Source organism: Syngnathoides biaculeatus, chromosome 3 (genome assembly GCF_019802595.1).
Source record: "Syngnathoides biaculeatus isolate LvHL_M chromosome 3, ASM1980259v1, whole genome shotgun sequence".
NCBI classification, from domain to species: Eukaryota; Metazoa; Chordata; class Actinopteri; order Syngnathiformes; family Syngnathidae; genus Syngnathoides; species Syngnathoides biaculeatus.
The window spans coordinates 25,109,748-25,136,253 of NC_084642.1; the positions used below are offsets into that span (position 1 = coordinate 25,109,748).

The 26,506-nt window shown below is 41.0% G+C and overlaps 1 protein-coding gene across 2 annotated transcripts; it reads right to left on the bottom strand.

Annotated features, from left to right (window-relative positions):
• Positions 1-472: 472 nt before the first annotated feature.
• cdh16 (cadherin 16, KSP-cadherin) lies at positions 473-25,609 on the bottom strand. 2 transcript variants are annotated; one of them, XM_061814243.1, is made up of 16 exons: positions 25,507-25,609; positions 25,215-25,349; positions 23,077-23,206; positions 22,425-22,583; positions 22,054-22,250; positions 16,792-16,917; positions 14,909-15,059; positions 13,993-14,205; positions 12,226-12,302; positions 9,514-9,705; positions 6,469-6,710; positions 6,263-6,393; positions 5,759-5,998; positions 1,522-1,638; positions 959-1,075; positions 473-755 (listed from the first exon to the last, which is right to left on the bottom strand). In XM_061814243.1, the coding sequence occupies exons 3-16, from the start codon at positions 23,192-23,194 to the stop codon at positions 655-657; spliced, it is 2,181 nt and encodes a 726-aa protein (XP_061670227.1). In that variant the 5' UTR covers positions 23,195-23,206; positions 25,215-25,349; positions 25,507-25,609; the 3' UTR covers positions 473-654. The 2 variants fall into 2 exon arrangements, with proteins under 2 accessions (XP_061670227.1, XP_061670228.1); XM_061814244.1 differs by having other exon boundaries at positions 625-755; positions 959-1,050.
• Positions 25,610-26,506: the final 897 nt, after the last annotated feature.

A 26,506-nucleotide genomic window follows, 5' to 3' on the forward strand; every position in this document is an offset into this window, starting at 1 on the left:
GTTCACAGTCCCCTACTCACAATTTAGAGTCTTCATTCAACATGCAAGTTAGGTTTTTGGGATGTGGGATGAAACCAAAGTTATCCATGGGGAGAACTCTACACAGCTGAGGCCAGATTTGAACCAAGGTCCTCAGAACTGTGAGGCAGATGGGCTAACCACTCGTTCACCATGACGGTGACCTTAACTTTGCATCTAATTTTCAATAGGCAACCAAATACAATATGGAAGAAATCCAACACAAAACCAAAAGTCAAACAGGATTGTGACAGCATTCTACAGCATAGTTAACGTAGAATCTTTTGAGAGGCTATGAAAAAAATATAAATACAAAACCAGCATTTAATTTATTTTAATTTTAATCTGATCATCATTTACAACCATTTATTTTTCATTTCAGAAGACAGAAAATAAAGTAAATAAAGAAAGTTTGTGATTACAAGCTACAAACATATTTGCATGGTAGTGAAGGAACAAGTTTAAACAACTAAAGCTAAAATGGCATTAAATATAGAACAAACATTGTAATGTCCACTGGACACAGTGAAACCTAAAACCTAAACACAGTTTTACATAACGTCAGAGCTTGAAATGCAGTATCACTTTCAGAAAGCAGAATGGTTCCATCAATGCAACTGATGCTGATCACCATGTTTAGATGGACATTTTCAAAGGAACTCTCTCCTGGTTGGTGTTACCTGGCTGTTTAGGGTTCTGGTAGGACAGTCGCACAAACACCACAACGAGGATTGTTCCTAATTGAAAAAAGTACAAAAACACCCCCAAGGACGGTAGCAAAACATGAGATTGTTAACCATTTCATAATGTCACATATTGAATTAATATAGAAAGACTAGGAGGAAACCATAAAAAAAAATCAATCAACAATAGAGTATTTTTATCTGACAATAATTGTGACGTTACTTGTCACTTTCAAGGTAAATAAATAAATACCAACCTACAACTGCAAATGTGCCAAGCAGAATGCCCACTGCAGACTGGATAGTTGGCATGCCCTGCAGCTGCTTGGCTGCCATTTTGCAGTTCCCCCTGATGTTGCAAGGACACACTGTCACTGAAACAAGAGGAACCTGGCTGCAACACATGCTATATAGTACCTGCATGGAATGCTCGGGATTCAACGTTCATTCTTTAGAAGTCATGTATATCAAAAATGCAGTTTTTCTACAGAACAAAAATGTTTTTCCCTGTCATGCTTTATGTAAAATTTGCAGAAGTGTGTGAGATAACCTAGAAAACAAGAGTTGACAGGCATTCCAGTTACCTCTCTCATCTCTTTAACATATTTGAGGTAGCGGCACGTGAAAAGTTAAAATAATGATAATAATAATAAAAAAAAAAAAAGAATGGAAAGGGCCAGCGGGATGTCAATGGGAGTTCACCTGCATCACCAGAACAGAACTGCTGTATGCTGATCTGGCACACAGGGTTGATTTCTCTCTTGTCATCTATAACCTCGCTGGCTGTCGGTGGCCAACTATAGCTGTAACTATTAGCTACCTGGTAAGTTAATGAAGGTGCTCCTGGGAGGTGAGCTGCTGTCAGAGATGGTGAAGGGCACAGTGTAAACCTCGGGGGCCAGATATGGCGTGTTGAGGGATAGGTTGGTGTGAGTATCTGAGGAGAGAGAGAGAAAATAAATGACTTGCAAAGACTAATGTACTTTTGGACCATCGCTGCAAATGACAAATGTATCTATGACATGTTCTGCAGTGTGTTTTGAGCAGAAAAATTGCACAGAACTGATGGACTGTAACTGGAGACTAGATAAAAGTCCGAATATAATGCTTGCGTGGGTGTAGTGTGGAAGAACTTGAGACAGAGTACCTGACCTCAAGTTCCAGACATAATGAACCATAAGAGAGATTGTGACTTAGCCAAATTGTATCAATAACCTCAGAAATGTTCTTCTACATTAAGGGACAACACACTTTAGGTGTACAACACACAGTCACACACACAAATGCACTAAAATCTGTCCGTCTCTCCTCCAAAAACTTTTCCTATCTAGAGACGTTACACCCATACACTTCTGAAGCGTGTGCTGGAGTGGGGCTCTTTATCTTATCTGTGCAAATCAGTTGAAAATACACAGCTGGCTGTATGACGTGAGACGAGCCCTGTAAAGAGAAGCATTTATCAAGTTGTTTGAACTCTTATCAGAGGTTCTTACACTTGCACCTTACCATCAACCCCCTTCATGTTCCATTTGTCAGTCAGAACAAGAGCTGCACGGCACTTAAATCCTGTTTACATGTTTTGTTTTTGTTTTTTTTTTCTTTGTCCAGTTTTATATATGTGCCTCGACTTATTTCAGGTTTGTTTCGTAAGCTTTTACAATGACAAAGGTTGAACACATGAAAAGCAACAAATTCATAATAGATGAGTCATGACCGCTAACTGCGAGCGAAAATCAGACATAAGTGGGGCCTCATGTGCATCAATGGGCACATTGACCAAAAAAAAAAAAAAGCGGCCATTGATGACAAGGTGCAACACTTTCTGCACGATTCCTTTTTTAGCCTCAATGAGCTGGAAAGAACCAGTTGATGATGGCAAAGAAATTATGCAGTTCGGTTGCAATTTGTAATTACAGATGAGCACAATCAATACGCACAGGAACGGGGGAGGAGAAGTAGTAGATGGAATACATCAGAGGAAAATGATGTAATAATCATGTGATAAATGGTCCTCTTGTACTGCACCCGTCTGGTGCTCATAACTGTCTACAATAAAAAACATGGGGAATGGATTTTGATGCATTAACCATTAATAATTAATTACAAAAAAAAAACAATTAGTTAGAAAATCAACACATTTCAGAAGCATGTGCTCCAAAGCAAAAAAAAAAAACCTTTGTCAGTGCATGTTATCCTGGTACCACGATTACACTGATGCACACGTCAAAGCTTGGCTATCAAAATGGGATTGAATGAAACAGCGTTGCTGTGACTGATTGGAGGCAAATTTCTTAAAAAAACAAAAACAAAAACAAAAGATAAGCCGTCTGGAGGATGAATGGATGGAAAATCTCCCTTATGGGAGCTTTGATAAGCATGGTTTTATGCAAACTGTAGTAGTTTTTATACCACCAAAGCACTTAAACCTTCCAAAATAGGATCTAGCATTTGAACTGCCATGCAGAAACCATTTAAAGACAATACTGTTCTAAAATAACTCTGCACTGTTTAACTTTTCTGCTTTGTATTGAAGTGTTTACGACATTAATGTATTACAAAGCTCCCATCCATCCATCATTTTCTTTGCCGCTTATCCTCACGAGGGTCGCAGGGAGCGCTGGAGCCTATGCCAGCTGTCAACGGGCGGGAGGGGAGGTACACCATGAACTGGTTGCCAGCCAATCACAGAGCACATAGAGACAAACAGTCACACTCACAATCACACCGAGGGGCAATTTAGAGTGTTTAGAGGAAAACTGGAGTGCCTGGAGAAAACCCACGCAGGCACGGGGGAGAACATGCAAACTCCACACAGGTGGGGTCGGGATTGAACCCGGGTCCTCAGAACTGAGGCCAACGCCTTGCCAGCTGAGTCACCGTGCGACACTGACAGGAAATTGTGATTTCCTAGGAATGGGGACGTGATCATGAGAAAATCTAAAACATTTTCAGTGATTGATAGAATTACTGTTTCGTATGAGTCCTGTCTTATTAAATCACTGTTGATGATTATTGGGAGAAATAATTTACATGATCAGTGTCTTCATATAGCTGAATATCATTAATTATTAACAACATATAATTAAATTTTGATCACCTTTTTTTCCCTGAAGTGTGTGTCAAACTGGCAGCCATTCGCATTACAAACAACCAAGAAGCAGCTCTTACTTTATAAAATGTTGGTGACCCCTGCAATAACATGCAGTGTATGAAAACACTTTTTCACACTATTTTTCCACATAGAACACAATACGTCAAACACAACATGTGCGTGTGTGAGTGACCAACCGTATTTGTTTGCGATTGCCTAGTTTGGTCTCATTCAAGTGTGTTACTTGGTATACTTCAGCACCAGTAAGCGGGAGCCAAGACATGGAGTAGCAAGACGACCACCCTCTCTACCTAAGTAATTAATTTTGTGCTACTGCAGTGAAAAGAATCTGTAGAATACATCCATCCATCCATTTTCTTCACCGCTTATCCTCACGAGGGTTGCGGGGAGTGCTGGAGCCTATCCCAGCTGTCAACGGGCAGGAGGCGGGGTACACCCTGAACTGGTTGCCAGCCAATCGCAGGGTACATTGAGACAAACAGCTGCACTCACAATCACACCTTGGGGCAATTTAGAGTTGTAGAGTAGAGTAGAGTTAATGTTGCATGTTTTTAGAATGTGGGAGGAAACCGGAGTGCCTGGAGAAACCCACGCATGCACGGGGAGAACATGGAAACTCCACACAGGCAGGTCCAGGATTGAACCGGGGACCTCAGAACTGTGAGGCCAAGGCTTTACCAACTGAGCCACCATGCCACCCTGTAGAATACATGTCACATGAAAAAATGTAGTTCAATGGATGGAAGAATTGACAAATTCCATTTTTTTTATTTTTATGCATGCACTGTTGTGTACTGTATTTTTATTTAATGATTTATCGATTAGAAATTTTTTACCTTGAAAGAGACAAATTGTGCACTTTTTCAGCATTTAAAAGATTCCCCAGATATCTTAACATATCAGTGAAATGCTATTTATAAATTTGCCAAATTGTGACATCACAGTAATAGGCAACAAATACCATATTTAACTGATGAGTGGGCAGGTACTCCAGAGACCCAACATGTGTCCCCCTCAGCCTTTCAATCCAGTCAACACTTGCTATCTCACTTACACAGAAAAGGCTCTGCCAATAAGGCACAATACCGTTACCAGTGTCTTCAAAATGAAAAAAAAAAAAAAAATATTGGAACATGATAAATAAATCTAAAGCATGAGATTCCGTTTTGGTCCATGTTGAGATCACAAATACTGTTACTCTTACACTACAGACAGAAATGGATGGGCATAGTATCAGCTAGGTTTCTTCTGGTAGAATATATTCATTCATCCATCCATTTTCTGAGCCGCTTATCCTCACGAGGGTCACGGGAGCGCTGGAGCCTAACCCAGCTGTCAACGGGCAGGAGGCGGGGGACACCCTGAAGTGGTTGCCAGCCAATCGCAGGGCACATGGAGACAAACAGTCACACTCACAATCACACCTCGGGGCAATTTAGAGTGTCCAATTAATGCATATTGGGATGTGGGAGGAAACCGGAGTGCCCAGAGGAAACCCATGGACACACGGGGAGAACATACAAACTCCACACAGGTTGGCTGGGATTGAACCTGGGTCCTCAGACTTGTGAGGCCAATGCTTTCCAGCTGCGCCACTGTGCCCCCTAGTAGAATATAATTACATTAATTTGTGAGTTTTCAATTGTGACCTCCTAACTGTAGTTGGAAAAGGTAGTGATGTGTTGGGCTGTTTGCCAGTTACTCAACGTGCACATACTACAGAGAGACCTATTTACACTATTTTCACATCCGTGGGCTATTTTGAGAACAGGAAAGGTCAGGACCATAAGTCCCATTTGTCTGTTTGTGCATGTGCATCAGATTATGCTTGTACAGTGTTTATTTCTCGCCTTGGTACGTGAGACATTAAAACCAGACTTTGTACACTCCCAGAACGAGTGGTTCGGCTTTTTGTGAGGCCGTTGTCATTTCCAGTGCACCTCACCATTGATAGGAGTGAGCTTCCAGTTGCGCCGGACTGCGGCATCGCTCCTCAGCGAGAAGTTGAGTCTCCCCCCGTGCTGCGGGCCATCGCTATCCCGCGAAGCCAGCACCAGTGCTTGGTCTTCCCAGCGAGGTGTACACAGGTACTTCCAGGAATAGTCACCCACCAACACTGGACTGTTGTCATTCACATCCAGAATTTGTACCGTGACCAAGGTTGACGCAGATAAGGAGGAGTTTCCTTGATACAATTAACATATCAATAAATGCATTATTCATGACATAAGTACTGCAGATTTGAAAAAACTAACAAGTACAGGACAATGTATGTATGCAGTATATCTGTGAAGGTGTATTGCTCAGTGATCTACTGTAAATCAAGGATGTTCTGCCTTAGAAGTGCACTGCGTTCTCAGTGCTTATTTATCATTTTTATCATTCGTTATTTAGTGACTCAATCAATGCATTGCGGTATAGTAATGACTAATAATGAAATCCAACTTACGTCCATCCACAGCAATAACCTCCATTGTGTATGTGCTGTTCTCCTCTCTGTCCAATGCTTGCACGGTTTTCAGCTCACCTGAATATTTTCCTATTGAAAAGTACCTTTTGGTGTCTCCCTGAAGAGAATATCTAAAAAGAAAAACACACACCGCTGTGGAGCCACAATGATGATCATTTTGTCAGATTAGGGAGCGTGAGATTTACCTAATTGGGTGTGAATCAGGGTCGTAGCCTCTGATTGTGGCAATAACCCGCCCGGGTTCTTCACCCTCTCTGACCGTCACCTCATAATGGCTTTGAGATAGAACTGGACCTTCATTGACATCATCGACATAGATCGATACAGTTGCCGTTGATGAAGGACCGTAGCGGCCCCGGACAAGAGCTACTGGGTTCTGGGCACTTAAAACGAGGATGTACTCGCTCTCACGCTCGAAGTCAATAACCTGCGCAAACAGAGGGAAATTATGTTCCTCAAAATTATGATCACAAAATTGGATGCGTTGAACACTGCAGAGGAGGTCACATGCATGGAGCTCAATTTTCCTCCCCACATTTTTAAAAGGAAAATGACATTTCTCAAGTGGAAAAAAATGAACTCACTATGCCAACCACCTTCGCAAGTAACTTCAACCAAGTGGAGGAGTCATAGGGAAATTGTACCAGGGGCACAACAGTGGGGAAAAAGTGCAAATTTATTTCACTGTTATGACAGGAATGAATAGGGATGTGCACCAGGATATCGTGACAAGAAGCAGATGACAGATGATAGCAGTTTAAAAAAAAAGTTTTCAAATCGGAGTAAATTGCTAAATTAAAAAAAACAACAAATATTTATTTCAAACTTTTATGGGGAGTCAACAGCAGGTGTGGGGCATAAAAGTAAGAAAAGGGCAAAAATATTTCCTAGTGTCATAAGGAGGGGTGCACCAATGACACAAAAGGGAATGGGACATCAAAAACCATGGAACTCCTGGATGGAAAGGAATAGGAAAAGAGAGGCTTGGAAGGGGTGGGGGGTAGTAACGCACTACATTTTCTCAAGTAAGATTTTGGTCAAAATCCACCTGTCAGAGTTGTTTGAATACACCATATCAGTTTTTACTTTTACTCGCGTATATATGTGAAGAATTGATATTTATACGCTGTTACAACGATTGATATGTCACTCACTTCTTTTATTTATCCATTATTGCATGTGTGATCTATTTTTAGATTTCATATTTGACATCGGTATAGGCTGCTGTTTCCAAGTTACAGATGTTGGTTGTTTTGGCACTGCATCTGGCAACATTAGCCATATTTTATGCTCATAAGTCATTGCATCAAACATGCTTCTTGGTGATACGAGCCATGCTGAAATCTTCTCTCTCTTGCACGCACACACAGTTTCTGTAGGCCCGAATGAGTGTATTGTGAGTGTCTGGGCACTTAAAAGTCAAAATATTGGCAGGTTTGTGTGGACTCACATCTTTTATTGTTCTTTATTTCATTTACCGTTCATACTCTATTGTTTAAAATCAGATGTTACTCACCAGTTACTCTTGAGTAGATCCCCTCCTCCCCCCACTGAATACTTTCTTATAAATATTTGGAGGACTATGTTTTACTTTCATTTGAGTCATTTTGATGTAAGGTAACAGCGCTCTTACCTGAGTCCAATATTTGTTTTCTCTGCGCACAAACATGCGTGCATACAGTCCCGTAAGACGAGCTCTATGAAACAAGACATTATCAAAGTGCTGTCTGACATCAGGTTTCTCGTACTGAGTGTGTCTCTGTTGCCAGGGAGAGAGAGCACAGACCTTTGGCGGGGGGCCTGTGGGTAATTGCCACTGACTGGAAGTGACGCATCAAACTACTCATTGTGCATCAGCACATCAGAACATGTGCACCACTATCTTGTGAATACAGTCATCTAAGCGACTCCGGTCCACAATGGCTTATACTTGATGTCAAAAATATCTTAAAACACAGAATATATTGAATGTCAGCCAATGTTTTTTGAAAGTCACTCATCACTAACGAATAAGTGCATTTTGAGTATACTGAACAAAGTGGAAAAACAACAATAAATATATATATTTTTTGCAGCTGTTTGTTCACCTTGCCACCTGGAATGTCCTCCTGTGTAACTCCTGCATATTCCATTTCTGCATGTGTGGGTTCTCTCCAAGTACTGAATCCACCGAACAGCCAAAAACTACACACGTTTGATGGGTGAATCTCAAGGCGACTGGCTGTCTCTACAGTATATCTCATCCCAGTGCAAGTGGTATACGGCGAGACATTTACAATTGCTGCTGAACCATTTCCACAGCGGATTTTATTATTATGAGTCATCTGAAGTGACCTATTAATTTCCATGTCAACCAAATTATTTTAGATCCACCGTCCGATCACTCCTCATTCTCAAACTCCAGGCGTATTGCCTGTGTGCTTAACTGCTATTATTCTCTGCACATACAATCTAATTATTCTCCCTGGCTGTGAACAGTGTGATTTCAAATAATGAAAAGTGTCGGCCTTCCGGAAATGACCTCAGACGGTGACGCAATAAATTAAAGTTAGTTTTGAGGGCGCATCTTTTTCCGCTGGGGCTCTACTTGTGAAACATGTATTTTTAGTTAAATTTAATTAACAAATAACATGTATCCACATCATGAGTTAAAATGCTTACAGAACAACTGAATATGCAAAAATCAAATCCTTAACCTATGAAACCAAAACAAATCAGAGTTGCTTGATATCACAGTGAAAAACAACAAAAGTTGGACTTATAGACATTTATTTTTGTGCAGTTGAAACCCATTTACTGGGCTAAAAGATTCCATTGTCAACAGGGCTCACCTTAAGCGAGGTACACACATACAATAATAGTAATAATAATAATAATAATAAAAAAGTCAATTTGATTCGAGGACATTTCTGAAAGATTATCCTGAGCGACCATACTGGGGTGTGGCGATAACAAACTTAACTATTGAACAAACTTTGGATCAGACACATAGTTAGGGGTTTTCTTTCCAAAAGGAATGTTTTTCTTTTTGTTTCTTTTGTTGTGGAAATACTGCATTAGACCAGACTATGTCATCAGAGAGATCATAAATACTAAAGAAATAAATCCATTATAATCAATACAGTGTACGTATAAATGTGACTGGATAGGAATCCATGATTTATGCAAACTTTTTAATATTGATACGGCTGAACAAAGAGACAAAGGCAAAGAATATGATGAATCTTTACCTTTGAAAGGACGAGTGAAACCTCATTGGTCTGCCTGTCTGTAAACAACGTGAAGACCTCTTCCTCGTTTCCAGACTCTAAACGATAGTTCACTTGCCAGCTGTCTCCACCTCGAACATCCGCATCCCCCGCCAGCATGGCTGTCACTGTGGTGCCTACTGGAGCGTCCTCGGGAATGTGGAAAGGTCCATACTGCCGGGGAGGTGCAGAAAATTGCATCACTGTATATAAAAATCACACTTTACTGGCCATAAGTTTTATTCAGTGACATTTCCCCCAACACAAGTCAAGTGAGCTCACAATCATGATCGGTTTTGGATAATTCTATTGGTTCTAGCGTTTGTGGGAACAGTTAAGGGACCAAGCTCCTTTCAGATTAACTGAGCCAGGCCTTTCTCAGGTCCAGTATCAATGAAGTCTTCTTCTGTGCAAATGGAGAAGACAGACAGATCGGCTCCAAAATCAATTTGTAAGACTTTTCAGTTAAGAGGGATCTCCTTATTTTCTCATGTACTGTAGGTGTAATTGTAGCTTTGGCCATATACTGTACAGTACAGGGTGGGTTAAAAGCCTGTAAAATAATTTTGTTTGATTACATTTACTGTTTATTTCCTGCCATCTTTCCATATGGACTCCTCTCAGAGTTACTTTTTTTATTCTGAAATCTTTCTTTTTGCCCTTCTTCCACTAAAATCTCATTTTCTGCCTTCTTTTGTTCCTACATTCCCTTCTGGCCTCTTCTCTCCCTCCTTCCTTTTAACCTTTCATTTTTCTTTTCTTTATACCCTCAGGCCTACGTTTTATTCACGCATCCTTAAAAACTTTCCGTCTTTGCTAGTTTCCATCCCATCTGTTTCTTTTACTTTTATCAGTACCTCCTGCCTTGCATTACTTAAACATGTTTCTGCTTTCCCATCTTGTACCTCAGCCCTCCTTTTTATTGCTTTCTGTCTTGATCTTCTTCCTTCCGTCCTACCGTCCTTTGTTCTTTTCTTTTCCTCTGTTCCTTCCTTCCTATCTTTCCTCAGATCTACCTTTTATTTTCCATTCTTCGTTGACTTGAAACTACTTTTTTGGCTTTTCTTTCTTCCTTCTCTACCTCTTTAATTCTACCTTCGGAGCCACGGTCTTTGTGAATCTAAAATAAGTCAAAACCTACTTGGGCCCACCCAGTATCGCGGCCCGTTGCCCTCCTGGTGTTGGCTCACCTTTATTAACAAACCATTTTAGACAGGCTTTTAATCTGCCACTCACTAATGTCCTTTAGTGAAGCCGAATGCCTCTGATCTGGCTGCCCCAGCTGCAGGGTCACTGAACCCAGCTCTGTCACCACTCAGCTCCCACTTCAGCCTGGCGTTGCCTTCCCAAGGCTATGGAAAATGCTACACTGCTCAGGCGTGACCCACTCGAGACCATTTTCCACCTCGCTGTTTGTGTGTAGAGATTTGCAGTGGCGATCACACGAGCAAGTATGTACAGTACATACAGAAAAATTGGGACTTGATGGGTAAATACCGTGTGATACCAATTCACATTTTATCTAGCCATACATTTGAAGAAAGATTAACTGTGGTTCTTTTCACTTTCAAGCCAGCCGTCAATTTGTTGTGTCCTTTAGCCTTGCAGGTGAGCAGCATCATAACCCAGCTGGTTTTGGGGGAGAGGTTGAGTTTTACCCATTACTGATTGGCAACCTATCACAAGGCTTGGCACGTATGGGCACATCCACAATCACATTCTCAGTCACACTGCTGGGCAATTTAGAGTTTTACAAGTTTGCTACCATGCATGATTTTGGAAAGTAGGAAGAGTAAGAACCAGAAAAAAATGAACACACAAAAACATGCAAGCAGAGGGCAAACATGCAAACTCCACACGGGAAGAGCACCGCTGAGACTCGAGCCCAGAAGCCCAATTTGCTAACGAACCATTGTTATAATTTTCCATTCGGGTTCTTTTTCTTAGGTCCTAATGCCAGTATAGGCTTGAAGAGTCACTGCAGACTGAGAAAGAAAAACAGAATGACTTCACAGCATGATGGCTCTCCCACGCATCACTCAACCATCATGACTTTTTTTTCCCTCTTTCTGTTCCGTGGCACATGTGGGTGGCAGTGTGGGCGCTCTGTCTAATGGCCTTCGGACCATCCATCATCAAGAGCATCTAGCCTGTGCAGGGTCACAGCAACCTATTTTTCTGATACGACTGGATGAGAGGTGGGCTCACCCTATATAGAGCAATCAATCTGACACAAAGTACACTCACTTGTGGCCAGAAGGTTAGGCTCACCTACACAGGCAGATGAAACCTTGCAAAATCTGTTGTGATTGACACTGTCAGTTCTGAAATAATTTCTGATGTTATTTTCAACATGACGTGTTCCGCTGCAGGGATGATGGTGGGCTGCTCTAAAAATACATCAGTGGAGTGGAAACTTCTCTCCAAAGGAGGCTAATGTGATTAAATTACAAGAGCACTGTCTACTTGCAATACAAAGAAGAAAATAAAACTCAGATAACGCGTTGCCATATCCATGAGCCTCGGATTAGAGAACATGCTTTATTTAGTTCCCCGCCAGGAAAATTAGATCAGTGACCTGCAGAGTCATGCTCTACAGTCAAATACTTACTTCTAGTAGTCTGGGTTTTTGGTGTTGCCCTTATTGGCAAAAGTATTGATGAACATATTCACACATAATGTGTTTGGTCTTACCTCATGTTGGGAGAAGAGTGGTGGGTTGTTGTTCTCATCTTGCACCGTCACCACCACAGTACATGAACTGTTTAGACCTGCCGGGGACATCATTACACCTTGTATTGGTGACTCAGGGTCAGGCCAGAATACCAATAAAAGATGAGGAAGGAACAGCAAGTACCTAATCTTGCCTCCATCTCATCCTGATGAATGACTCACGCGGGAAATGCTCAGTTCCTGTTCATCGTCAAATCTTTGAATGTTAACGTGAATATTGCTAGTTTTTTTTTTCCAAGTTGCTGCATGATGATGGCAGTCATGTGATGTGTTTGTCTTTTCTGAATCACAAGAATTGTCCCCAATTGAAATTCTTACTGCATATATTTTGGTCTTTTCATTTTTTAAAATTATGACACGTGATACCATGGATGCTACACGGCTTATTATAAGGGAGCAGAGCAATGTGGTTCCCACTTGCCCAATCAGCAAACAAAGAAAAGTCATCATTATGGTGTCATCATTATTATTACTGTATTCCTGGCTTGAAAATCAATATACTGGTGCCTTGAGATACACATTCCGTTAGTTCAATGACCACTCGAAATACTCTCAAATTATCTTTTCCCTTCAAAATGAATGGAAATTATATTAATCCATTCTAAACTCCCCCAAAAAACAGTTTTGTAAAGTTTTTTTCAACATTAAAAAATAGAAGTCTCTAACATTGTAATTCATAAAAACATACGGAAATGAAAATTCAAGAGAATGTGAAGAGACGACACAACACCAACAAAAAACAAAAAAAATTGAGATATCACCACTAAGCTCAGTTAAACCACAGTAATATCAGTAGTTTGTTTTTCAGAAGATAAAGAATATATGACTGTGTCTGTTGTCATATTATGTATGCACATGTATTTCTACAACATTTGTACTCAAATATATGTTGCTTAAAAACATAAATGATATCATGACACTCTGCTTTGTGTCAGTGTGTCTTGGTTGTTATGCATTATTTGTGTGTATTAATTAACCAGACTTTGCCAAGGCAACACTATGTAGTTTGGTTAAAATATGTGTAATTATTTATGTTTTATGTTCAGCTTGACAGTAAACTTCAACAGGAAGTGGCAATAAACTTTTTGAATGTATGTGCGGATGTATGTATGTATGTCTATATGTACTGTATGTCAGTATGAAATGCACTTACAAATCAAGTTTTGATTGATAGATTCAATTGTTCGACCAAATTGCTGTTTGCCGTGAAGTGCGCTATGTCAATGCCACCACACAGCTCTTGTAAGACAAAATTTTGGACGCAAGTCAAAGCAAAAACATACATTATGTCATGCTGTTTATACAATCCATTTTATAGTGACAGTCACAGCTCTTGAATTACTGTAATTCTTTACATAGTAATATTTTAAAATTTAAATAAAGTCATCTTTTTATAGATGACACAAAACAGTAGGAAAACATTGGACTTTTACTAACTCAACACACAAAGGTTTTTGAGGTGTTGTCAACGCTCAACTTGATTTTATTTTCAAATGAGCTATTAAACTTAATCAGATAATGTTTAAATTATCTGAACGACATCCAGCACAAGGTAAAGCGGCTTCTAAGGTGAGAGGTAATACCACAGAATGTAAATCCTTTTTTTGTGTATATTATGAATGTCAAACCAAGAAATGTAATGAAGATTGTTAACAAAAGTTCATATCTGTATTTCTTTGAGGGATGAATATACCTACTCCTCTCTGGAAATAAGAACTATTCAGTCACCTTTAGCATCCTCGGCAGTGATGGTGAGTGTGTACTGCGGTGCTGTTCCCTCCATGCTGTCTGCTTGGACTGAGATGACACCCGAGTCCCGGTCCACTCTGAACAGAGCGCGAGGACTCTCTGGGATTTGGCCGACCAAGCGGTAGAAGATCCGCACATTATCCGTCTTGGGATCGTCATTATCAGCTGCCTGAATGGTTAAGATTTCCGTTCCTGGGGACAATGTAAAATATACAAAAGTCAATTTTGAGCCTGTGGTCTTTGCAAGACCTTTTGGAGATGACGGTAACTTTTGCCTTGAAATCATAAATGCCAAAGCCTAGCCAAAAAAGCTTTTATTGCAGGACCTGATGTGTCACAACCCCGTGTGCTTTTTACAAGGGAGTAACAATGTTTTTTTCAGTATCCTTCTCTTACTTTGTCTTTATCAAAGGTATGTAGACTGTATTTTTGAGCAACAATTTTGAAAGGTTAATTCTTCAGATTACTAAATTAATGCTAGAAATGTTACAGCCACAGAGTATAAACACGTTTTGTGACAAGAAAACACTTTCAGATACTGACACATTCAAATGCTGTACAAAGTTATATTATTCATATGATTCGGCACTGGGAAAGAAGAGCAACGTCACAACAGCACAATTTTGCAAACTTCACAAAAGGCGTCCTGTATGTTCTTTATAAAATATTTCAAGCAAAAGTCAAGTCATAGCCCATCATTTGTTGTTGTTTTAGAAATCCTTTAATAACTACAAAGACGTCTTAGTGTCTTGAATTCACAGTAATCGCTATATCACAGGGGATTCCCATTTCACGGTGTCATTACTGAATCACCGATATTTCTGTGACACATAAAATTTCCTGGAGCCTCTATCTTTTGTTTATTACAGAATATAGCATAGCAGCGGTTACCCACCTCGAGCTGCTAGTTCCTTGACCACTGTGTGATACTGTGCCTGTGGAAATGTGGGTCTGTTGTCGTTGGCGTCACCCACCATTACCCGTAACTCCACCGGCTTGGCAATCTCTCGGCCATCTGGACGCTCCACCAAAATGCTGATGAGGAACTGACTCAACAAAGAGAAGAATGCTCATTTGAAATTTCAATTATTTATTTCCCCGTCACACCATGACGTTCTGGCCAGTGTCCTATAGGGTTTGAGGAAACGTTGGTAGTCGCCCATGATCGCCGGGATAGCTCCAGAGTAGCGTTGTTTCCACGCCAGTGAACGTCAATGATCGCTGGGAATCGGCGGAGAACGCCGGTCCGGAAAAAATTTTTTGAACATGCACAAAAGTTGTCACCGAGACCAGCGTTCATCAACGTTTAATTTTAAACGCTGCTGAACGTTCAAGAACATCCGCGGAACGTTTTACTAAGGTTCTCCGAGCGTTGCATGCGTTTGCCTATCGTTAGTCAGTCGTAACTCTAGCTTTACTTGGTTGTTAATTAATCGCTTGCTTTGCAGTGAACGACTCACTGGCGACCTGTCAACGACCACTGAACAATCCCCTAGCGCACACAGCGTGTAACTTAAGTGAAACGAACGTCGTTTGCCGTCCATTGAGCGTCATTCGAGCGTTTCCCGAACGTCCATGCATATGGCTATATAAACCGATGCTTTGTAAGCAAGGTCCATTTAATATTAAGCTACAGTAGAGAGCACCAACTATGGAAGATCCAGAAAGCAGCAGTTCGTTTTCGCAGAAAAACTCCACCAGACTATCCTCAACAGCCCGGTCCAGGATCCTGCAATCCTTTCACTGCTTCTTTTGTCTCTTTGTCAGACCGTCCTCACTGGGGTTTACAAGGTGTTTAGTGTCCCCAGGGGGTGTCACATGGTGCGTGACTTCGCGGACGTGCTCTTCCTCCTGCTGTTATTTTTCCTCCAAACACATTGTTCGTGATGAAAGAGGCTTAGCTTTCTTACTAGCAGCGCTAGTTGCTGAAGTCTGCGCGCTAACTTTTTTTCTTCTCGGCGGCATGATGCTCACTGTTCTAACTCACGACAACAACTGAAGTGACTACTAACTTTCCAATGTTTTAGTGCCAGTTCCACTGTAAAAAATTACACGCCAGCAAAACGCTTTTCTGTTGTTATTCATCCATTGGTCACACGCTCAACACACTCGTCTTACGTTGACAAATCGCTTGTCGCGCCCCAATGACGGGTTTGCACACGCTAATGGTTTTTAGGGGTATCGTGTGTTAGACACGCTTTTAGTGTGTTAGACACACGTTAAGTCATGCGTTAGACACACGTTAATCACACGCCACATGTGTCATCCGCGTTTGAGAATGCTGAAAAATAGAACGATTGAAATGTTCAGTGGACGTTGACCAGAACGTCATGGTGTGACGGAGCCTTTAAATATACTGTGTTTAAAAAAACTCACAAATGACTTTGGAGGTGATAATTGGAATTTTGATATACCGTAACTGTCCAGTGGACAGTGCAGAGTTGAATGCCATTACATCATGTAGGGGCTATGACATGATTCCTTCTTGTGACTTGCTTCAGGTAGGCCCATAGATCATTCAAAGCTCCAAAATTACATTGCTACATCGTGACAATTTGTGTTTCAGTTTGTTTTTGGTTTTCAAAAATGTTTAAAAGTGGTTCTTAAGTGCACTTGCTTTTAAATCAAGATTCAAATGCTGCTTTGACGTGACATTACTACCGACGCGTAAACAGAGGCATCTAGCTACACTACATTGTTTACACATTTTAAACATTGATTATAAGTACAACATTCATTATAAGGTTCTGGAGATGTCTAGCTTGCAGATGTACGGACCTGGTCTTGCGTTTCTCTGTCCAGAGGCGCGTTGAGATAAATGACTCCTTCTCTACTGACGGTGAAGAGCATCTCTGGAAATTCCCCCTCTAGGCTGTATTCTGCTTGGCTTCCACTCCATTTCACCTTGATAAACATGCACATTGGCACTCAAAATCCATTGAAATCAATCAAGAATGGTGTTATTCAACTTAAAAAAAAATATATACAGCACATTAAGATAAGACCTTTCTTAGCATTAGTTCTAAAAAGTGAATATTTATTGTAAACTCTTCCAGCAAATCAAGAGGCCCCTTATGTGCAAAGCACAGCTACCAGTTGTTTACATGATAAGGAGCCAGCTGAACGCACTGACAATGATGTGGAACAGAGTGTAGCCAAAACTAACGTTACAGGCTGGAGGGGATTTTCCGTTCCGTTCTTCTTTACAGCCCTTGACAGAGTGCTGTGCAGTGGGGCTGAAAGATCCTCAGTCGCAATCCAACAGCTCCCAACAAGGAGAGGAGGCTAGTGCAGCCCATGCACACAAAGCACATGTGTATGGCCTCAACTCACTGTCACACTGTCTCTGGAGATGAGCGGCCAAATGCTATGCTTTTGTATATATACTGTATCGAAACATTACCCAGCTGGGTGCCCCTCAGTGTCAGTGTGTTTCTGAACCTCGGACAATGAAGAGTCACTGCGTTAGTCTTTGCGGAGTTCCGTCTGTCTCCCCTGGATGATTTGTGCTGGGGTTGCATCTGTTTATACAGAAATGCTGCAGGCCCCTCATAACACATATTGTAAATGCAAATAATTGATATTAGTTTTCCATTCAAATACACTTAGTCCTGATAGTTTTGCTCTCTGCTTTAACAGGCTGAACAATACCCACAATGCAGCAGAACCAAAACGTGGATGATTCACTGTTATAAGAGACGAGAAAAATAATTACTTTTTAATCAAGAAGAAAAGTTCTGAGTTCCTCTGAGTCAGGTGTGAGAACTCGAGTGTCCTGGCGAGTCACATTTTTGTCACTAATGGCAGTTCACCTCACACATATTTCCCACGGGCATAAAAATGTTCCTGTACTCCATAATGTGAAACATTGCTCCGAGCAACTTTATTCATGGCTTTAATAATTCAGAAACAAATACAGAAAGCTACTATAAATCCTGCGTGATGCAGATAGGTTGAGCCGCATGTGGTTATGAATATCATTTGGGATTTGATGAGCGTTTAAGTGGCTACGACAAATGTTGAGAGGTGCACATCAATTTTGCTTAAAAAAGATTTGCAGTGAGTGATTTAATGTAGTAAAGCGCTTTGACTTAACCATTCATAGAGATTGACGCCTCACTTCCACTTCAACGTTTCACTAGATTGCATTACTAAGTTCAAGTGCTTTTACTGATTGCTTTCCACAATCACACTTTTTGGCAGGAAATTTAAGGCTTGCATTAAATAACAGAATGAAATAAGCCGCCACAACCACAAATATAGATGCAAACACGCTGGATTTTTATGAAAAATAGTCACATATTGGTTTGATCACAACTGGCAATCATTGTGAGCAAAATTCATTTAAGCATGTATGAAAACTCGAGTTGTCACCAGTATAAAAGGCCCATTGCCGAATGGCGGACTCGGGTACTTCATATACAGAGAATAAAGCATGATGCCTGACAGACAAGTTCTTTGTTCCCAGTTAAGCCAGGGGGTTTAACTGTGTGGGTACTCTTCCAAGGTAGCATGTCATCCAGGAGTGAGGCACTTTTTTTCTTTTTGCTCAGAGGTTTTGGTGACCGGTACTGCACAGAGACATTAGAGAGCTCATCTCTGCATGCTGGGTTTGTGCGTCAAACACGTCATTTCATCACACACATGCTGCATTGCTCGCTTCCCATCCCATCCTGTCCATGGTCTCATGTGGAACTGGATTTTATTTCTGGGTTTCCTCAGTCATAATGCAATTCTTTGATCCTCAACCTGGTGGAATGCTTTGCCAAGACGGCCCATTCCATCGCAAAATTTCCCTTGGCCATGCAGAACACCGCTTCCTTGTCAAAGACGTTTACTAGATTCACGGCTTTCCTTTTGATCTTGTCTCTGACCGAGGACCCAAGTTTGGCCACATTCAAACTTTAACCTGGATATCATCCCCAGACAAAAGGCCGGAATGAGCATGCCAATAAAGACCTGGTAGCTGTCCTACATTTTGTTTGCCAATTGCCTTTGTCTTTGCCTCTTTGTGGTCAGCTCACCTCCCTTGGGTGGAATACAACCACAAGTCATGCATCTGCCTGGCCACAGAAAGGTCAAGTTCAAGTAAAGGTTTGAGTCTGCGTATGTCTTATCAACCCACTGTGTTCCAGTCCAAAGACAGGAATTTTTCCATCCAGGTCCATCTTCATCTGGCACATTGGGTGTGGTCGGATGCAAGGGTGGCGCGGAGCCATACTACGCCTCATAATCGCCTGATTGCTGACTTTCCTAAGAAACTGCCATCATAGTATCACCCTGGACAAAAACTATGGCTTTCTACACGATACCTGCAGTTGGCTTGGGGTGTGAAGAAGACTCAGTCAACCCTGCTGGTATGAAGCTCAAGCTGTGCCCGTCTTTTAAGGGTCACGCAATACTCTCAGTATCGTTGCTCAACCCTGTCTCTGTTAACCATCTGAGTACTCGAGCGGTGCCTCCGCCATCTCCATGGGTGATTAATGGTCAGTCTGCGTACACTGCAAAGGCAATATCGGATTCCAGAAGGAGGAGCAGGGGCATGTAGTACCTGCTCAACTGGGATGGTTATGGTTCCAAGGAGCGCGCCTGGATCTCTCACTCCCGGATCCTTGATAGGGTTGTTGTTCGTGATTTCTGCTCTTGCCATCCAGTGAAGCCAGATAGAACACCTGTCCCTCGAGTGTGTGTGGGGGGGCTGTTATGTTCCGACGGTGTTGCTATTCATTATCGTTTCATTGTCTTTCAGTTCCCTTGGAGATCGTTGGGGAATGAAACTCCCTAAAACATGTCTGCAAACTATTGCAATCTGGAAAGGAGTTGTGAGATTAATGCTTCTGCCTACTGCCATTGCTCCTTCGTATTTCTTGTATTCCAAGTTTCAAAGCACCTGTCTATAATTCAGTGGTCCGTCAGTAGTCCTGTGAGTACAATTTTCCTGTTGTAGTTTGACAATATCCTCGGGTGGGACTTATGATATGACGACTACATCCTGCTGTGGCTCCATCTACCAGGGTCCCCTTAGTTTAGTGTAAACCTGCCTTTTCATCATCCTTTTGGTTGTAATTTTGTATTGTATGTTTCCATGTTCATTGTGCTTTTTTTGTTTATTAAAATACTATATATACTCTTCCTCTTGTCTGTCTGCCTTAGGATCCTTTGCCATTTACACATACTCTTGACAGCGAGTAAGATGAAACTGTAAATTTTTTTTACTCTCTTTCCATTTATTGTTCATTAATCATTATCATTGTTTTTATTTCAGTTGAAAAATACAACCTACATACTGTGTATGAGGAGTTCAGATGCAAAAGCAGATATACCCATTTTAGTTGTTTGTGTCGATTCTTTGAAGAATTGACACAAACAACTAGAATGGATATATCTGTTTTTGTGTCTGAACTCTTCATATATGGTTACTTTCCTTGTACACGTATGTATAAAAAAAGAAGGAAGGTGTACAATGAACCCTGATGACTGGCAAATCTAAATGAGACGCAATTATTTGTGCCGATGAAAATCTAAAGTGCCTACATTTGTGATCCATCCACTTTCAGTGGGTGGAAGGGGCTGTAATAACAGCCGAGATGAGAGGCGGAGGGCAAGTGTGGGGGTGGAGACAGAAAGCAGGAGGAGGAGGGAGGGTTTTGTCATTTTCACTAGAATTCAAAACCTGCTGAAATATTGGAAGAACTCCATTGAATGACTGCTTTGCTTGTGTGTGTGCGCGTGTAGGAGTGCTTGTGTGTGCGTGTGTTTTGTTATCCAGTTTCTCATGAAATTCCCAAAAATAACAAAACATTACTGATAGGTATTTTAACAACACAATAAAATATCAAGGAGCTTGGATTTTTTTTCGATTGTAAATGCAGGAGTTGTGGGATCAGGTAATAGTCAGCCATCAGCTCGGAGCTGATAGGATACCAAAAAATAGGGTAAGTTTCTTTCGGCTTGTCCCATTAGGGGTCGCCACAGTGTAACATCTCAGATGAACGCATATATTTGTTTGGCACAGTTTTTATGCCGGATGTCCTTCCTGACGCAACCCTTCTTGGGAGGATAGAATACCAAAAAATAATAAGAAAAAAAATGAATTGATGGAATGACGTATGCAATTACAGCCCAGTTAATTATTTTACTCATTTAAAGAAGATCAATGAAGGAGAAATTCAATTTACATGTTGCTTTATCTTTTTCACGTCAAACAGAAAAGTAGACAAAGTACATGTATAAATGGAAGGAAATTAATTTTGAATTCAAAAAACATCCCTCAAAGTGGTATCGTACATGCACCCAGTAGTAGAAAGGGCGAGTAAGTGATAATTCTGCTTTAAAGTGACTCAGCTGAAAGGATCCATGGCATTTGAACAACATCAATAATTCAACATTTGGTTATTTAGGGAGAGCTGCGAGGACCTAAAAAGAGCAAGCGGGAATGTGATGCCACTTGACTCCATCCAGGTTATTGGCATTTGACTTCATTGTAATACAATATTATAAAGCACGGTGGATGACTGGTTAGAGCGTCCACCTCACATTTCAAATGACCCGGGTTCAAATCGGGCCTCATCTATGTGGTTTTTGCATGGTCTCCCTCTGCCTGAGTGGGTTTTCTCCAGATATTGTGGTTTCCTACCACATCCCAAAAACAATGACCCTAACAATGACAGCCTCACTGAATCGTCGATGAAGGAAGTGTGGATGAATGTGAATGTGAATTGCTGTTTGTTTCTATGTACCCTATGATAAGATGGCGACCGGTTCAGGGTGTATATTTCCTCTTGCCTAGAGTCAGCCGGGATAGGCTCCAGCACGCCCGTGACCCCAGTGAGGATAAGTGGTATGGAAGATGAATGGATGAAAGATATTATAAATGGAAATGCACAAACTCTCTGGTGTAATTTGTATAGTGTGTGGATATCGCTCATCAGGTTAGGTATCGAAAGTAGCTTGAATATTGCAGTGCTTGAGTGTTTCATTCGTTTAATATAAAAGTATATCAGCAAGCATACATGTTGACGAGGGTTGGAAGTGTTTTACCTGGGAGATGGGGATGGGATAGGGGCCCGGAAGATTCTCCTGCAATCGTACAGGGTCAGGTGATGCCCAAGTATTCCCCGTCACTTCAACAATGACAATGCCGGTGGTGAAGAACGCATTTGACTTCCCAGCCATGTCCTTCACCATCACTGATAGTTTATATCTACCGCACATCTCAGGGTCCAGTGTTGAGGCTCCTGGTTGATGGTGCAAGCAAAATTCAATGTCGGTGTTAAATGACATTCAATGTGTTTTAACCTTAATCTACAGTAAATCTTAATCTTACTTTGCCGAGTCATTGGAAATGAATAAGGTTTACGGTTAGGACATACGACATATGAAAATTTAATTTTGAACTTCTGAGGACTCACCATCCTCGGTAAGGGAAACCTCTCCGCTGATGGAATCAATGAAGAACATCTGAGAGGAGGGGATTCTGGGTGTCTGCTCCATCAGGCGGAAACGCAGCTCAGCGTGGGCAGTGTTGCGGTCATCACGATCCAGCGCCTCCACCTGCATGAAGGGGATCCCTGAGGGCCACAAGTGGTGGCTACATTGTCAAAAAAGATTTTCACCACTTGTCTCCTCAAAGTAACATAATCTGGAAATTAATCTGCACCTGAAAACCAACTAGTAACTACCTTCATTGAGAGCAAATTATTGTAAAAGGTTAGAATGTATGTACATTAAAGTACACTAAAATGCAAATGAGATCCAGTCGATTGTGGAAAAAAAAATCCTGTGTGTGGCAGTTGGGCCCAATCTGTAGTGCGCATGAACAAACACCTACAAAGATAGAATGGCGCAGCACTGGCTTGACCTTCATGATGATGAAGTCATACAGGTCAATCAAGCCTCGGCCGAGGTATGGGCTCTAACGGCTGCTGTTCTACTTGAAGTGTGTCATCAGTGAGTCATGCGCATGCATCATACAAAAAAGGAGATATTCAAATACCACATTCACGCAGAATCGGTAGGTTTCTTTGTAGCGTCATCCAGATGAGCCCCGTAAGGCTTTCTTACCTTTAAGAAGCCCCAGCTGCACGCTGCCCCTCATGCTCTCCTGAATGAAAGTTGGCACGTTGTCATTTTTGTCGATGACGCACACTTCGACCGTGAAGCTCTGTTGCTGCCCAGACATTCTGAAGGACACCTTGTAAGACCCAGAAACAGATCAAATGATGATCATACTGTATATTCTTTAAAGTCCTACTGACACGTATGACATGATTTTTAGCATGTTTTAATTTTTAAAAAAGGCAGCCGGAATGGACCCATCCAATTTTTTACCACATGTCATGATGTTGGCATATATAGATTTTTGTATCCCCCCCGATGAAAATCCTCTCGAGGCATTCGTTTTGGAGAAGAAGCAGGAAGTGACGTTTTTTCCAGAAGCCCACACTGGCGGTTTTGTGTGCTTATACCTGTTTTACTGGCGAGAAAGTAGCTGCTTTTTCCTGCTTGTTAGCCAAAATGCTGATTTATTGTATTGCTGGATATTGCTCCAACACTCTGGAGGATGGATTCACTCTCCACACGTTTCCAAAACACCCGGTTCGTCCTGAAAAATGGATTGCAGAGGTGCAAAGGACGAGAGCTTTGTGGGTTCCAAATGATAGGCAGGTGTGTATAGAGCTATTTAAAAAAATAATAGTTGGGGGGAACGACGGCGTTGTTCATTGCCAAGAGCATCAGCGTTGTTCATCTGTCTGTGTCGCGGAGGTGGATCGGGTGGGAGGTGGTTTGGCTGTGTGTGGGAAGAGAAAGGACCCCCCCACACACACACGGACCGGCCACCGGTGTCTGGGCACATACTGTTGGGGAGTCTGTTGTTAGATAGAAGTGATCCGCATATCATATAAATATGGCTGGAAACGATAGGGTAATATTGCCCCGGTCACTTCACTCGATTGTGAGATGTTCTCTTCTTCGAAAAGAGCTTCCGTGTCAGAAGGTTTGTCAGAAAAATCCAAAAATCTCTGTTGCTAGTCTCCCATAGCAGGTGGCACAGTGTTTTCTCAAGGGTGACTGTCCCATTATGACAGATGTAAATGATGTAGCAGGCAATATGGCTACCACTTGAATGTCGAGTGAGACTTCCTGAACCTTGCACATGAATGACACGCTCTCCGCTCATAGTTTTTTTTTTTTTTGTATAGACATTGAAGTCAATAAGATTAGATGTAATTTTCATTACAATATCTATTTTTCATTGCATATAGGGATGCCAGTGACACTTTAAGGACCTTCAGGTCACACATGGTTTTTCACAAATTGTTGCGAATTATTCATCCCAAAGTTGTTTTTTAATTTTCGATTTTATGTCATATCAAGACCAGACTTACTTTTGTCACTACACTGTTGCCCTTGGTTCATATTTGAATGTTCTGTATTGTTTTTCCAATGAGATAAACGGGAGAGGCAATTGTGTCATAAATGCTATTTTGGAAGATCCTGGAATAACAGTAAGCAACCAAATGTACTCTGGTGTCAAGCTGTATCCTGCTCGCAGCCTATCAGACTTTGTGCTTATACGATGTACAGTATACTGTATGTATACTTATACTATGTGCAGTATGTTACATCATAGGTGTCAAACTCAAGGCCCAGGGGCCCGATCTGGCCCACTATATTATTTAGTTGTGACCCACTAAAGAAAAAAAAATTACGTGTTTTTGCTGTATGGATTTGTTCTTTTCATTTTGGCAGAAATCTTTTTTGAATTCATCTTTTCCCCGTTGTTGATATTGCAAGCATTTTCTTCACCAAGTTTACTTTTGACATTGACTTAAGACTGAAGAATGGGAATTCAGTATATTTGCATGAGTTGTGACTTCAAATAAAATGTCATTCTAAACATATAAATATATACAACAACAGTGACATACAGAAGTGACCGTACATTGATTTGATTTTCACACATGTCCCAAGTGGCCTCTGTAGGAAACCATAACAACAGAGTAGCATGCAATGAAAATCAGCCAGACACCTGCGCTGCAGCAATCACTGTTATGTGCCCTCAATCCATTTCTTTTTTTTAGTGCATTTCCATGGGAACTGGCTGCTTTCTATTATGCAAAAATACACATTTTTTAAATTGAAGTTAATTGTGTCACATGATATTTTTTAAGGAGTACAGCTACGTTTTTTCTAGATACCTGCAGAGAGTAAGATGGCTGCTTCTCTCGGTCCAGTGGTTTGAGAGCATAAAGAAACTGAGAGTCCACTCCAAATATGCCTTCGTCATCACCTGTTACTGCCAAGTCACTGTGATTTCCCGGAAGGCTGTGGAGCTGAGGAGCACACAATGTTAGTCTGAAAAATTATTGTAAAATAAAAAGAAAACCAACAAGAAGTCAAGAAGCCAACAGTTATTTCATCCATCGATTTGACCAATAACCATCATCTCATGTTAAAACAAGCCAAATACTAAAATGTTGTGTTCCCTACCAACTGTTCAGTGCAAGGACCCGGTCAGATCAATTCAAATTTGGCTGTTATAATATTGAAAGAGTAAAAATACATCTTTTCTAGATTATCCACAAGTAGAAAGAAGATGAAAAATGTCTATTTGATGTCCATAAAGGAGAATCACCATCAGGCGCTTTTTGGGAGATGACACAAAGCAACCAATCAAAAGTGCCCTGTCACAATTCTGTTGCACACAATCCATGGGCAGCTTGAGTCCCATTTAGGAACAAAATGCCGCCTGCTGCCTTCCGATTGGACCAGCTGGACAGAATGAAAAAAGCTGGGTGATGTTTTACAAGCAATAACAAAATGGTTTTAGTTGTGGTCACCTTCTACCTTGATTGCAGATTGAGAATAAAACATATGTGCTTTTGTGTCTTCCCATACACTATTTGATTTGTTATAAGCCATAGAGTCTTATAAACACTGGAGAAAAAAAATGTTCCACCATTGCATGGATGGCTATTCATGTTTAAAGGAAGGATGCAAACTTTTTCTACTACTGTTATTGATGCTAATGTGGTCCTTATATACAGTATTCACCACGCTGACATAAATACAGCAAACCTGCTGGTCTGCAGCTGATTCAGTACAAGATTTAGATGCTTATGATGCTCAGTTTTGACTGACACTGTCAGATGCGCATACTTAGTTCATTAATGGTTGAAGAGTACAATTATATTTTGCTGCATTGTCAAACTGCACCGCAGCAGACCGACTAAATTTTAACCATGTTAAAGACAAAGGACAAAGCATGACGAACTACACTAATTAAAAATATACTGCATGTCTCGGACAGTTTTGATTGAGATTAAAAATGACTGCAAAACATTGCATTTTGGATGTAATGCCAGGTGATGCAAATTACTCTATTAACAGTTTTGAAGCGTCAGAAATTGGATTTATTTCAATTTAATCACATCTGCTTGTGTGCAAATGAAGCACATTTTTTCTTGTTAATATACGAAAAAGAAAATAG

Excerpts from the sequence above, each read along its gene's own strand:
- cdh16 (XM_061814243.1), bottom strand. The coding sequence starts at position 23,194 with ATGTCTGGGCAGCAACAGAGCTTCACGGTCGAAGTGTGCGTCATCGAC. Across the intron at positions 12,303-13,992 it reads CACTGCCGAGGATGCTAAAG|GTCTAAACAGTTCATGTACT; the intron begins GTGACTGAATAG and ends TGTCCCCGGCAG. Across the intron at positions 6,394-6,468 it reads CCTGATTCACACCCAATTAG|ATATTCTCTTCAGGGAGACA; the intron begins GTAAATCTCACG and ends TTTTCTTTTTAG.